The sequence below is a fragment of the Podarcis liolepis genome (assembly GCF_965112155.1).
Source record: "Podarcis liolepis genome assembly, chromosome: 4".
Classification (NCBI taxonomy): Eukaryota; Metazoa; Chordata; class Lepidosauria; order Squamata; family Lacertidae; genus Podarcis; species Podarcis liolepis.
In genome coordinates, this window is record NC_139558.1 from 22,810,903 (window position 1) to 22,826,219 (window position 15,317).

A 15,317-nucleotide genomic window follows, 5' to 3' on the forward strand; every position below is an offset into this window, starting at 1 on the left:
GAACTTTTGTAAGCCTGATTGCCACATAGGAATGATTTTAAGGAGGAGCATCACAGCTGAGAAAGGAAGAGTTAAATCTCCTTTCTCCCTGCACTGTAACATACATGCGCACACACACACACACACACACAAAATTCCTCTCCACATATACTAGTTGGGCTCAAAAACAGCTTGTGCTGGTGGAAACTAATTTTTACTCCTAATTGTTTAGGCTGGGAAGAGGGGGTTGTATGTAAGAGGAAGGGAGTTTGTGAGTGAGTGGTTCTGAGTCTCACCCAGTGTTGACACGCAGCCTAAACAAATTTCACCAAAAGGGTTGTGGTCCTCAAGGGGGGGGGGTTATCCACACCCTGGTGTATAGGATTCTAATTTAGCTTCAGTGATGCAAAGGCCTATATTCAGTTAAGGCAACACTGAAGGATCACACCACCAGTTTTGAACATTATGTGGAGGTGTATTACTAATTTACCTTCATTTTGAAAGGATAGGCAATATTTAAACACCTTTTCAAATGTAAAATTGCTAAGCACTCTACCATTTATCCTTCCATGTTGTCCAAAATGTAATCCAGGAATCAATATTGTTTACCCAGATTTTTAAAAATGTGCTATACTTTGTTTGTTTTTTACTTTGTTGAGTGGAATCAAATTGTAACAGATATATAATGTTTTATGCTTAATTGTAATTTAAAATCACGTCCTAGGGTTTTGAACTGGGGAAAGTGGGATTCGATCATAGCCTCAAGAAGGAAACTACCGTATTTTTTGCTCTATAAGACTCACTTTTTCCCTCCTAAAAAGTAAGGGGAATGTGTGTGCGTCTTATGGAGCGAATTCAGGCTGCGCAGCTATCCCAGAAGCCAGAACAGCAAGAGGGATTGCTGCTTTCACTGCACAGTGATCCCTCTTGCTGTTTTGGCTTCTGGGATTCAGAATATTTTTTTTCTTGTTTTCCTCCTCCAAAAACTAGGTGCATCTTGTGGTCTGGTGTGTCTTATAGAGCGAAAAATATGGTATATGATTGGTGGTTTTCTGACACTGGTAAAAAAATGTTTGGCAGTCATTTACCTTAATGAATTCAACGTGTTCGTGTGGCAGCTGCAGAATCTATGCCTTTGCTCCTGGAATGTGCAAGAGTTCGTGGCCCAGAATACCTCACCCAGATGTGGCATTTTATGTGTGATGCCCTTATCAAGGCCATAGGGACAGAACCTGACTCAGATGTACTGTCAGAAATAATGCATTCTTTTGCCAAGGTAATATTTTAATTTGCGTGAGCTACCTTTCCTGTCTCTGAATAGAAAATGTTATATTTTCAGTAAGGAGAAATAAAAGAGAATTTAAATTAATAATTTTCATATTGTCCTAGTGCTCAGGTTTTATCTGAATTTGGACAAGCAGGTGCAGGTAACTATAAGCCTTAGGCTCTCACTCCCCCTCCTTACAAGAAGCAATTAGAAATATTCACCTTTTGTAGCAAAGCACTAAGCACTAACTAAAAGTAAAAAGTTCTATTTGTCTCTAACGGAGACGAAGGGAAGAGGGAAGGATGAAACTGGAGATCCTTATATATTCCCAATCTTTCAAACCAAGAATACAGTTATTGTCTGAGAATTTTTGTGCAAAGGCAGAGCAGTATTAGCACTGTGAAGCAGAGTATATTTAGCAATCGACTTTAGGTGCCTTGCGATTGAGATGATTTTGTTTGTGAATTTCTTTTGAAAGACATCAAATTGTCAAACAAACTTGCTAGTTTTCTTACAAAACTGATGCAACAGCGAAAGGTTGTTAAAGTTTAAATGGTTAGTGAACAAAAACTGTATGTTTTCTTACTGTACAAGAATATACCGGTAAACCTATCTAGCCTTGCATTAAAAACTGGTAATCCAAATTAGGTAGATTTAGATATTTATTTAGTTTGCAATTTAAGTGATTAGATTAGCGCATGGAAAGTCCCTGTTGGGGATTGATTGATTTAAAATTTATTTTTATGCAAGTACTTTAAAAAGACCACAATCATAGCGGGTAATCTTTGAGAAGAAGTAGGGAGAAGCAAGTACACCAGCTTGAGTTCTTTGGAGGAAAGGTGGGATGTAAAGAATATGATTATTTATATTATTATATAGAGAGTGTTTTGGAAAGTGTTACTTGAAATTGTTTGAACATCATTTTTCAAGCTGATGAACTTTTATTTCATTAGTGTATTGAAGTAATGGGAGATGGCTGCCTTAACAATGAACACTTTGAAGAACTTGGGGGAATATTGAAAGGAAAGCTAGAAGAGCACTTTAAAAATCAAGAATTAAGGCAAGGTAAGCTTAATTAAGGGTGCTTAATGTCATCCAAATATTTCTCAAGGCACAGCTTCTAAATTTAACTAACTGGTTCACAAAAAAGCAGTAAATAAGTAATATGTATGGTGAACCACCCCCTATACTATTGATAAACACTGTTGTCAAGTGCCAGCCCACGAAAGCACTAAATTCCTTAAACAATATGATAATTCTATATCTATCTCAGTAGCTACAGCAATATTTTTTAGTAAAGCTTGATACAGCTTTTTTCTTACTTTAGTATGATTATATACTTAATATATAAATATATGTTTAATATGCTGCTGAATATTCAGAATTTCCAAGCTGAATAAGAACAATTAAAATTCATTCTAGAAACATGAAACTACCTTAACTTGTCTCGGGATAGGTTGCCATTTATTCCTGCACGTCATCATCCAAGGGTCCTTCTATCCCTTTTAGAGCAAATCTCCCGTCCCTTGGGTTGATCTACCAAATAATTGCCCTCTGCTCCTTTTCTACAGCTTTCTTCTTGCAGCAAGCCTGAACATTTCTGAAAGCAGCCATGCTAATACATTAACAATTTGCTTTTTAATTAGTGAAAAGGCAAGATGAAGATTACGATGAGCAAGTTGAAGAGTCACTGCAAGATGAAGTAAGTCTTCTCTTGGTTGTCTTCACAAACAGAATATTCTTAGAAGCCATTTCATATTACGTAACAGTATGAAATGGTGCTATCGCCTTTCCTCATGCCCGATTTGCAGATAATTTTCATGTTCTTCGGGAAGCTTCTATCAAGTAAATACCTAATAGTCTTGGGTAGGCAGTGCAAAGGAGACAAACTTTCTAGATTCTCTCAGGTGCCACTCCACAACATGCTGGAAGAAAGTAGATTGTGGAGTAACTATTGATGGGAGACTGTTTTGGGGAACATACCATCCTTCTGGCATGCTTCCAAACATCTTCTATAGCAGTAGATCACAGGCTGTTTCTTTCAGTAGGACTCTAGACCTAGCAATGACCTTGAATCTACAGAAACATCCAGATCACATTGGGAACAGTGTAGGACTGGCCCGGACTTGATGGAGCCAGTGCTTACTGATCTTAGGACAGGAAATTGACGGTACACAACCACACACATGAACATGGCCGTCTCTTCCTGATACTGTTCCTTGGGGCCCAGTCCTGGAGAACTGGTGCCCAGGGTTCCACAATCCCACTTGTCATGGCAAGTATTGTACTATCATCTGGCAAGGGTGATAGGCACCAGACTTCCTCCCAGTTTCAAGAGCTGCAGAATAGGGATGGGGAATCATCCCCACTGTTGGCGCAGCACCCTGGAAGCACTCAAAGCACCTCCAAAGTGCTGCACAATTCCAGTGACTTCAAGGTTGGAAGAAGCATAGCTTGTTTTTGCCTCAGAGACTCAGAAGCAAATTAATAAAGCCCAGCCTTCCTGCGGAGTCGCTGTGTTTCTGATGCACTTTGGAACGCCTCTGCACCAAAACACAGCCCAAGACTCCTCTCTAGCTTTGAACAGATGAATGTCCCTGTAACTGGGTTAGGCTATCAGGGTGCGTTGCCTCTCCATCTTGAAATGTAACCCTGAGGGAGAGGGGTAATATCCCTTGCCTTGGGATGCATGTTAAGGGTGAGATTCTGGATCTGGCAACCACAAATTTGCTTGAAATCTGCCAGCGGTCGCAGCATCCCCATCTTTGTGGCAACTATCTGGTATCCATTAAAATATTACATTTAGTTTTTATTATACATTGCTGTAAGCAGTCTTAGAAACTGCTTAGAAACTGTTTTTATTATACATTGCTGTAAGCAGTTTCAGACAAATACTGCCCCTGCAGCCCTGCCAACAGCAACTATTTTAGGGGACTTCTTAGTAAGATGTAGGGTTTACTTCTGAGTAAGCATGCATAAGGAAGTCCATGACAAGTTGTTTCAGATCAGATGTTGAATTACTTTCTGGTTGTGGATTAATATGACAGAAACGTTGATATCTTTATCATGGTGGATTAAGGCATGCCTAGGACCATGATATTTATTTCCAAGTTTAATTCTGTGCACAATATATGCAGGGCTCTCCTTCATAATGCTTGCCTTGGTTTTGTCAAGGTACATTTATTCCCTTCCAAAAAGCACTTGTTGGGTCTTTGTTTTCCGTGGCCCAGGGAGTTGTCGTGAAAGGGTACAGTAATGGCACTGCTTTTGGGTGAGGGGGCAGCTTGTGCTGTTCTGCCTCAATCGGTGGTTCTACAGATTTCTTAGCTGAACTGGGATTGGGGTTATGTAATGGGGGGGGCAGAGTTAACCCAGTGTTTTCCAGGTGAGTTCTTCCAAAGCAGGTGTTAGATGCAGTCTTGATCAGTTTTTTAGTATTTCAAAATGTTAGCACACTAGTGTGTAAATGCAAAATAATAAACAACTTTGATAGGAGTATAACCCATCTTGCAGAGTGGTCTCTGAAAGAAATTCCCAAGTGAATATTCATTTGGCTGTTTTCTTTTTCTTCATTTCATTGGTTTCCAATGTAAAGCTGCTGGTAGGAGCTGTCCTGGCCTTTTCTTTCTAAGGGCTGTTCCCTTCCCCCCCCCCCCATTTTCTTCTGATGGATGAGGGACTGTCTGTGCTGGAAGGGCTAGGGTTCGAGTCACAAACCTTAAAAAACCAGGACAAGTACCATCAGCCTTCCTTTACATTGGTCAAGCCTTCACTGAGGTCTGGAAGGTTCATTGGATAGACATTAAACTAATTTCAAAGAAGGATACTTAGTCACATTTTGGGCAAGCATTCTGCAAGATTAATATTCAGCTGTAGTTTAAATTCTTCTCATGTTTGGACAAACTGATGCAGATACTTTTATTTGCTCATGGAAAGCCTAACTGGTCTTATTAAGCAGTAGGTATCGGAATCAAGGCAGTCAGTTCTAAAGTATTAGTATTACTATATAAGCAGTCACTGAATTTCAGGTCCTGGCTGGTTCATGAGTATGCATATTGTTGGTTACAGTAGCTGCGTTCTTCGCCTCCCAGCCATGCACTAGGATTGAAAAGAATTGGTGAGATCACCTAGGAAATGGCAGTTATTTTATTGTGAGGGTTGGAAGGGTGAATACAGATGACACTTTTTCACAATTGCGCCATTGCACCTGATGTGTAGCAAGATCTTCCTTCCTATTTGGCAAGATTATACCAATTACCATTCTTCTTTGGAGGGCAGCTTACTATATTGCAGTTTAAGCATTTGTAGAAGCTCAGCGACCCCTTGTGGAAGCAAGGAAATCAAACATCTTGGGCTTCAGTGTAGGAAAATGCAGATGGCTGGCTATAGGAAGTAGCTGTGTGAGTGGGGAAAAGGGCTATAGCAAATAGTGTTAACTGTGAGAAACAGGGTCTGTTGAGGGTGAGAGAGAAGAAGAAAAAACTAATGCTGACCTAGATAAAATGAGTGATATAATACCTTTCAGCCTAGAATATTCTCTTCTCCCTGCCATTTCCATAAGATGGCACTGCTAGGAAAATACCAAGTTAGTTCTAGTCTGATGGTGAGAGCCCAACATAGCATGAGCAGGCATGTGGCCATGCAACAGGGCTTCTTCCTCACCTCCCCCTACAGCCCCCTAATTGCTCCATCAAGTAGATAAACCTTCAAGCAGATATTTGGGGGAAGGGGTACCCTGTGGAGCTGCAGAAGTCCCACTGAGTAAGTGGGCAGACAGCATTGCATACCACCCTGAAATTGTAAAAAATGTTAAGATCCATCATTCAACATCATCCAAATGGTAGATACTGATTCCCTTGCTTTTTCCCCCCTTTATCAGCACGACAGCGATGTCTACATTCTGACTAAAGTGTCAGATATTTTGCACTCAATATTCAGCAGCTACAAGTCAAAGGTGTTACCATGGTTTGAACAGCTACTACCACAAATTGTCAACTTAATTGTAAGTATCCTGGAGCTCCTCAAGGCTTATTTAGAATGGCACAGAGGACCCTCAAATTAATATTGTCAGCTATGGGAGGATGGGTCAGGGAAGTCTCCTTGTACAATGATGCTTAGGTACAAGAAATTATTTCAATAGCTTATTGGCTATAATTCTGTGCAGCTTTTCCCTTGACACTAAATGCAATGCTGGTATATGCATTTGCACAGAGACATAAACACTGCAACAAGAGGAATATTGGAGGAATAGCAAAATATTAAGGGTAAAGAGTAACTTGGAGCAGTGAAGATAGGCTTTTGTTTTGTAAATAGTGCTGGCATATTTACAGTGAGATGGTACTTTAGTTTTTCTCAAGAAGCAATTAATTAACTGATGTAGGGTGATGGACCCCGTAATATGTATATGTAATATGGATATGAAACCTCTTCAAGGCTTTAGGGCTGGGCATACCATATTGGTAGATTAGGAATCTAGGGCAATCTGGGTTTCTAAAGAAGTTCTAGATGTATTGAGGTGGGAAGACAAGGGACAACCTTCAAATAGGTGGAAGGAACGCTGATTATGTGTTTTTTTCCCTTTATAGTGCCCACATAGGCCATGGCCAGACAGGCAGTGGGGTTTATGCATTTTTGATGATGTCATAGAACACTGCAGCCCATCCTCATTCAAATATGCAGAATACTTCTTGAGACCAATGCTACAGTCAATATGTGACAACAGCCCAGAGGTTAGACAAGCAGCTGCATACGGTATTGGCGTCATGGCACAATTTGGCGGGGACAATTATCGGCCTTTCTGCACAGGTATCTTACATGCTATTTATCTGGCACATATTTTATCTTTTGCATATGTAACCTTCTGTTCAGGCCTGTAGGCTGCCAATTTGACACCTCTACTTGAAAGTGTAATTTTGCAAAAAAAAATTCAAGTATTATAATGCAGTGTGTTTTTTTTCTCCACCAAAAATATTGGCATTACCAGAGGCCCTTCCATTGCTGGTGAGAGTTATTCAATCAGCAGATGCCAAAACCAAAGAAAATATCAACGCAACAGAAAACTGCATTTCAGCAGTTGGGAAGATCATGAAGTTTAAGCCTGACTGTATAAATGTTGAAGAAGTGCTCCCTCATTGGTTATCATGGCTGCCACTGCATGAAGACAAAGAAGAAGCTGTTCATACTTTCAATTATTTGTGTGACCTAATAGAGAGGTAAGAAGAAAATGCTGCTTGAGCCATAAAGGTTAAGACTGATTTCTACATGTGTGTGCGTGAAGTGTAACATTTGGCCATGATTTTTATTTTTAGGCATTACATTTTTAGATTTTATTTCAGTTTCCATATACAGCAGTACCTTGGTTCTCAAACTTAATCAGTTCCGGGAGTCCATTCGACTCCCAAAATGGTTCAAAAACCAAGGCGCAGCTTCCAATTGGCTGCAGGAGCTTCCTGCACTCAAGCGGAAGCCACGCTGGGCGTTCAGCTTCCAGAATACTTACCGTATTTTTCGCCCCATAGGACGCACCTAGATTTGGGAGGGGGGAAATAAAGGGGGGGTTATTTATTTTCCCCCAGGTGCGGGGCTGGGGCGGGGGAAGCCTGAGCTTCCCCAGCCTCCAGAACGGGTCCCAGAGCGATGCCGAAGCTGCGCGCAGCTTCGCTATCGCTCTGGGAGCTTGCCGGGCTGGGGGGATAGCTTCCTGAAGCCTGGAGAGCGAGAGGGGTCGGTGCGCACCGACCCCTCTCGCTCTCCAGGCTTCAGCGAAAGCCTGCATTCGTCCCATAGGACACACACACATTTCCCCTTCATTTTTGGAGGGGGAAAGTACGTCCTATAGGGCGAAAAATACGGTACTTCCAGGTTTGTGGCATTCGGGAGCCGATTTGTTCGGCAACTAAGCCGTTTGAGAACCAAGGTACAACTGTCCTCCTCAAATGTGAAAATGAAACAACCCTTGATATAGTGTCTGCAGTTTTAACCCTCATGTATTATCTCAAACTTTTTTTTTAAAAAAAGTGAACACACACACTTTTAATCAAACAAGTCGAGGCAATGGAGATTAATAATTATACTGCCCACCTCTCTTTCTATTTGGCAAATAGCTGCCATGGTGTACCCATAAGGAAAAGGATTAACTTCCTCAGTGCCACAGTTGCAAAAGCAAGGGATGGGTCTTTGTTTGGCCCATGATAACACAATAATTGTAAGTTGACGTTGACACCTTTTTAAAGTTTAAAAATGTACAGCAGAAAAGAGTTTCCTAGAGGGGCTTCACATAAAGTTACTATTAAAAAAAATAAGCTGCCAATTAACATATTTGACCCTGTTACCAGGTTAATAATTCCACACACAACATATTACATATATCTGTTATCTTGAGTTTATGTTGTATGCGTATGTAGCATAATAAATATTAGTACAACATGGTAGATCCTTATGGAACATCTGTAAAGAGTGATAGTTTAATGTGTTGCTGGGTATCAACGGGAACAAACCTGCCTCAAATGTTTATTGCACATTTATTACACTGTTTTGGTAGTCCTAATAAGGTAGATGAAATTTAGAGTAGTTAACCCAGTTTAGATTAGTTCGTTTCCTTCATCCAGAGATCAAAATCCTGAATATGTTTAGAAAATAACATCCACTTTCACTTACTGTGTTGCAGCATCTGCAGAAAATAACTCCTAGGGAGTACCTGATCTCAGATGAGCCCACCACAGAAAAGATGCTTTCTGGTTGCTAGGACAAAAGGAAGGGCAAACTAGGGAGATTCCAGGGTGTGCTAGAAAATAAGACAGAAGCAGAAAAAGGAGGAGGGAAGAACAGAAAATGTTTAGGACACCAATCATGGCAACCTGGAATTTTCATATAATACTCTCCATTAAAGCTGTTGTGTTGTGTACCTAGAAACCTTTATAGTGTTGATGCTAGCTAATTTTAATTTTCTTTTCCCAACAGTAATCATCCCATTGTTTTGGGCCCCAACAATTCTAATCTGCCCAAAATATTCAGTATAATTGCGGATGGTGAAATGAACGAAGCTATGAAGCGTGGAGATCCATGCACCAAACGACTGGCTAACGTAGTTCGGCAAGTGCAGGTAAATGCAAATTTATATTTTCATGTCTGCATTTTCACATCTTGCCAATCCAAACCCTGGCTTAGCACAAATGTGTGAGCTCTCAAGGAGATCACAGGTGCTTTCCAGTACAGCAAGTGTGTCAGGGTTTCTCCTGTGGTTATAGGTCATGGTTTAAGAGAAGAGATCTTAGCAAAGAGCTCTTATGTTTCCAAGCACAATTCAAAGTGTTGGTGCTGACCTTTAAAGCCCTAAACAGCCTTGGCCCAGTATACCTGAAGGAGTGTCTCCGCCCCCATCGTCCAGCCCGGACACTGAGGTCCAGCTCCAAGGGCCTTCTGGCGGTTTTCTCACTGCGAGAAGCGAAGTTACAGGGAACCAGACAGAGAGGGCCTTCTTGGTAGTGGCACCCTCCCTGTCAAAGAAATAAACAACTATCTGACTTTTAGAAGACATCTGAAGGCAGCCCTGTTTAGGGAAGTTTTTAATGTTTGATCTTTTATCGTGTTTTAATATTCTGTTGGGAGCTGCCCAGAGTGGCTGGGGAAACCCAGTCAGATGGGCGGGGTATATTATTATTATTATTTATTATTATTATTGACACACTTCTTTACCTTGGCATTCGACACTTGGGGGTGAAATTTTAAAACCCACCTTATTTTTGTGACTAAGTTGTTTTAAACTCTTTTGAATATTGTGTTTTAATGTTGTGACCTTGCCAAGGGACCCTAAGAGTGAAAGGTGGATAATTAATAATAATAATAACCACAATTGTAAACTGGGATGATATGCTAAGCCAAACCTTGACTTAAGCTGCTGTTCTGCACTAACCTAAAAAGTTCAGAGAGGAGCTAAGCAGATGGCAAGCTGTCATGGTAAGCCATATGGCGGCTTACCATGACATGCAAACCAGGCTGATTTTGTCACTTGTCAGAATTGTAACATTTCCCTCAAAAGTGGCAGTATCTCTGACTGGAAGACATTTCATTTTGAAAGATAGCCACTGTCCAGTGGCCCAGAGCTTGCTCAGATTTGTGTGGCATATAAACACAATTTACAGGCAGCAAATAGTAGAAGGAATGCACACGTCTTAGTAGAGTTATAAAGCATAATCTACTCTCCTGGGAGAAGATAAGACGAATAAAATTTCAGATCTTGCGATTCAGCAAAAACCAAAGGAAAGAGAGGTTCTGGAAAGTAGCTTGCCACATTTTTGCTGTGGTTTTGTCCTTCTTACTCTGGTTAATTTATTCCTTGTCTTCCCAGTCTTCTGTCTAAGAATCACCATATACTTTCTCTAGAACAGAGATGGGGAATCTGTGGCCCTCCAGATGTTGTTGAATTCCAACTCACATGCTCCTTAATTACTGGGCATGCTGGCTGGGATTAATGGAATCTGAAATCCAGTAACATCTTCTAGAGAGCCTCTGATTCTGTTCCTGTTCCAGAAGAACGGGAATCTCTAAAAGAATGTTAGCGATGCTTATTATTTTGGCTGTATTGAGTACTTTTTACCTGTTGTGTTCCAGTCCACTCATTTTAAACTTTTGAATGTTGTCTTACCTCCACACACCTGAGCACACTTAGCAAAATGAAGTTGAAGGTTTTTAAGAGTGGGTACCTACTGGGTACCTGTTAATATGCATGTTTAACTTACCCACTATTTTTCCTTCATTCTGTAGACTTCTGGAGGTTTGTGGACAGAATGCATATCTCAGCTCAATGCAGAACAGCAGGCAGCCATACAGGAGCTCCTGAACTCTGCGTAAAGGGCCTTAACTATCATCCACAAGAAAACTCCAAATAAACATTTACCCTTCGGTTTAGGTTTCTTTGTTTTGTTTTTAAGAGAGAAAACTGTAGTGCATGTAGGCCATTCTGCAACCTACAAGCAGTGGCAGCAGGAAGAAACGGTTTCAAATGGTGTTGCAATGAATTTCTACCCATCAGCACTGAAGGAGCTCCCTGTAAAACCTGCAGTAGCACTGAAGAGTATTTTTCTAATGGTATGAACCAACCACATGATGGTGAAAGGGAAACAAGTTGAATTTCCATTAAGCATAAACTTAATTAAGACAGCTTTTAAGACCAGGTATTCAGTAGACACCCATTATAACAGATTACAGGCATTTTTACCCTCTAGTGTTAACATGTATTGGAGTGTGAGTATTTTTGTAGGGTAGGAAACACCCTTCTGCCCACCAAACCAAGTAGATTAAGAGACTATAAACTGACGGCAACATCGAGCATGAAGACTTCATCGATATCGCATTCAGTTCTCTGAAACAGGCTTGTGTAGCGACTCAATGAAGAAGGCCATTGAGCTCTCAGCCCTTGAATGTGAAGTGTCTTTGACATGTCTGACAGTATCTCATCCACTCCTTCAATAAATGACATTGAAATACAATCAAAGCTTGTGTAAAAGTCCAGTGCTGTGTGGTCTCTTGTTTGCCTTCAGTGGAAATAATTGTTTACTTTTCCAAGTACAACATGTCGCGCTCAGAATGCTTGGTCTGTAATCATGTTTTTTCAGTCTTCGTATTTCCGTGTGTAGAGATTTAAGAATCCACTTCTTAGGGTACTTTCATGTTCTCCATATGTCTTTCTGTTTGCTTGTTTTGACCTGATTCCATATTTTCTGAGATGTGCATTTTAGCAACAGAATGATCGCTGAATAGAATTGCCCGGTCTTTGTAAATCAGCACACATACAAAGCTACATTTCAAAATGGAATTGGTGACATGTTTTGATAGGGGGGATGTGACTTAAGCACTGTTCTGCAAAGTGCTTCATTATGGGCCTTTTTAATATGAGATCTTCAGTGTTTAAGTATTTGATTTTGTTCTATGGTGTCCCAAGGAACAGGAAAGAGCTATGCTTGACTCAAAACCACTGGGACTTACTTCTAAGTAAGCACACATATGATTGCACTGTAAATGAATTCAATCTGACTTTGACAACTGAAACTGAAAAGTTGAAACACTACATAAAGGGACTACAGTAACATAGAATCTAGAAGGTGTGTCTAACCTACAAAAACTCATGCCACAATATATTTTAAGTTAAAAATTCACAGTACTTGTTTTTGTCAAGGCCTGAAGAATGGACTTTTCTAGTTCATGGTTAATCATCTGGTACCGTGATGAAAGAGAAATGTTTCTATTTAATCCCTGTGCTTTTGAGGAAGGAAAAGGCTTATTTCTAACAAAAGAAACAAGTTCCACCTCCATCTTCTGTTTTGGACTATATTTTAAAATAATTGTTCATTTTGAGCATCTCTCCTGCATAGTTTCTTCAGGCTGTTGCCACTTGGTGTATATATATATATATATATATATATATATATATATATATATATATATGCAATAGCTACTTTTTGCCTTCATGCCAACTCCTTCATGGAGCCATGCAGATTGCATTGTAATGTCACTAAAAGTTCCGGAATTGAGCTACTTCCCATCTGTGTAAACACATGAAATACTGAGCTTTGGGTGGTTCAACCCACCTCTCATTCATTCCTCTCTGGAATAGACAGTGCTGCTAGGCTTTGGCTACAACAGTGGATTTTTTGTTTTAACTGTCTGTATTTTACACCATACAGAAATCTTTATATCCATACTTCTGCTCAAATGCTGCTGCAGATTAAGTTATGGAGAGGAAAATGGATTGATTCTTTATGGCACAAAGTACCAACATGATCAGCACTGCCTGTCATCTTAAATGTTGGGACTACACAGGAAGCAAGAATATCATAGCTATGGCTTGCTTCAGCATTATGATTTTCTTTCACTAAAAATGAATTCCCAAACTTATATGGGAAAAGGTTGCAGAAATTGCCATATTATATTTGAACCCTGTTCTTTAATATTGCACTTAAATCTCACTGCAAAAATATTGGTGCACAACAAAGCATTTAAATATTCTATGCTGTCTACTTGGAGCATAATCTGGAGTCTTGAAAATCTGTCTGCTATAGGTTCATAAGGAAGTGTCATGGTGCTGTCCTGCTTTTTGTGTGTTTTATAACTTATCATAGTTTCTTCAAAAATTCTCAAAGTGGTCCTCAAGTTCCTGTACTTTCATGCAACTCCCATGTTCTGGTACATGCATCTGGCTTACAATACAAATTCACAGTGAAGCACCTTTCCCCAATTTTGACTTGTATGGAACACTGAGTGAAACACCTTGAATTGCTCAAAACACGACACAAATAAGCCTGACCCAGTATATACAGGGATTGAATAATGTGAGGAGACTATTTCAATGAAGCATTCTCTGATCCAAATATCCGTTCATAATGCTGTATCTTCCATATAATGGTAATCATTTCTGATTTTGAAGCTTTTTTTTTTTCCTTCCAAAGGCTATTCTGATCAATAAAAAAGGCCATCCTAGCACATGTTTTCAAAACAGTCTGTGTGATAAATGGATGGTTAATGAGCAATACCTGAAAAATATCCAGCTGTGAAATTGCTTGTGAAATTGTACTAGTCTTAAAAACTGTTGAAATTAAAAGACGTTTCCGTTGCATCTTTTCTTGCCACTAGAGGGAGGCAATTTTAGAAAGGTACACCTTAAATAGGAGCATGCATATGCAATACTGCAGTGTTTCCCAACCTTTTTTGGGCAAAGGCACACTTGTTTCATGAAAAAAATCTCGAGGCACACCGCTATTACAGCCCCGTGACGTCAGCGCGCAGCGTCACGCCGGGAGGGACATGAATTGCTAGCAAATTACATAATCACCTCCTTGAGGGCTGGCTCATCTTCTCCGAAGGCAGAACCCCATTAATTAACAGGACAGACTCACACCATAGCCAAGACGAGGGGGGAAAACCTCAGTCATGCACAGTCATGCACATGTGGGGGCTAAATGAGGACGAAGACCGGGCAGAGAGCAGGGTTCAAATCACCCCACCTGGCCAGGACAATCCCTGGGTGCTCCCTTGGGCCACTCGCCTGACCCACCTCGCAGGGCTGTTGTTGCGAGGATAACACGGGGAGAACCACGCGCGCCCCCGGGAGCTCCTTGGAGGAGAAAGTGGGCGATGAATGCAATGCACGAAATATATGAGAGGCGACCAGGTTTTGCAGGTGAGGGGCCCCCGCCAGCCTCCGCTTCCAACACCCGGCACAACGACACCGAAGTTTCCCCCCCGGGCTCGGCTCGGGGAGCAGCGCTGCTCCCCCCCAGCTCCCCTTTGCCCTCCCGGCTCTCTCTGCCGCCCACTGGGGACCCCCCTCACCTGCCAAGTCCGGAGCGCCGGTGGAAGTTGCATGCATGCATGCAGGGCGCTGCGTTGCCATTGCATTGCACTGCACTCCATGCAACGCCTGCACGCATGCATTGCCTTGCACGCCCGCCAAGGGGTCTCCCCGCGGTCCGATGCGTCCCCTCTGGCGCGGATGCAGCATTGCAAAAATAAAAAAAACCCCCGACGCAGCCCTACCTGGGGGGCAGCCTCCGCCTCCGCGGGGATCCCCGGGCTCCATCCTGCCGCCCGATCTCCGCGGGGGCGCAGGCAGGCTGCGCGGGGTCTGCGCGGAAGAGCCCCTGCCCGCCCGGCCGCCGCCGCTGCGCTCATTCCATGGCCGGGAGAAGAGCGCTTCAAACAAAACGCCCGGCCCGCCAGGCCACGCTGGGAAACGTAGTTCGTGCACCCCGCGCGGGTGCGGAGCCCAAGGGCGAGGGGACTACGGATCCCGGCAGCCCCCGCGCCGGGGACGGAGGGGGAGAGGCCGGGTGCAGGGATGGAGGGACGGGTGGGCGAGCGAGTGAGTGAGTGGCAGCCGCCAAGCCTTGGCCGAGAGCCAGGAAGGGCCTCCCCGGAGGAGGAGGAGGAGGGAGGCGCAGAGCGGGAGGGAGGGAGGGAACCCCAGGGGTCATCTAGTGACGGCCCCCCAATCGAAAATGTGACTTAAAAAAACCCAATATTTCGAATTTTTTAATTTTTCCCGCGGCACACCAGGCAACATCTCGCGGCACACTAG

General features: G+C 42.1%; 1 protein-coding gene across 2 annotated transcripts in view; it reads left to right on the plus strand.

Moving 5' to 3' along the window:
* The window catches only part of IPO5 (importin 5), a 34,570-nt gene extending 22,832 nt beyond the window's left edge, over nucleotides 1-11,738 (plus strand). For both annotated transcript variants that reach the window (XM_083501128.1, XM_083501129.1), the window contains exons 19-26: nucleotides 1,083-1,255; nucleotides 2,200-2,311; nucleotides 2,893-2,948; nucleotides 6,126-6,248; nucleotides 6,832-7,051; nucleotides 7,230-7,458; nucleotides 9,206-9,347; nucleotides 11,009-11,738. In XM_083501128.1, coding sequence (XP_083357254.1) covers nucleotides 1,083-1,255; nucleotides 2,200-2,311; nucleotides 2,893-2,948; nucleotides 6,126-6,248; nucleotides 6,832-7,051; nucleotides 7,230-7,458; nucleotides 9,206-9,347; nucleotides 11,009-11,095 — 1,142 coding nt within the window. In that variant the 3' untranslated portion in view covers nucleotides 11,096-11,738. The remainder of the gene's footprint in view (nucleotides 1-1,082; nucleotides 1,256-2,199; nucleotides 2,312-2,892; nucleotides 2,949-6,125; nucleotides 6,249-6,831; nucleotides 7,052-7,229; nucleotides 7,459-9,205; nucleotides 9,348-11,008) is intronic.
* Nucleotides 11,739-15,317: the final 3,579 nt, after the last annotated feature.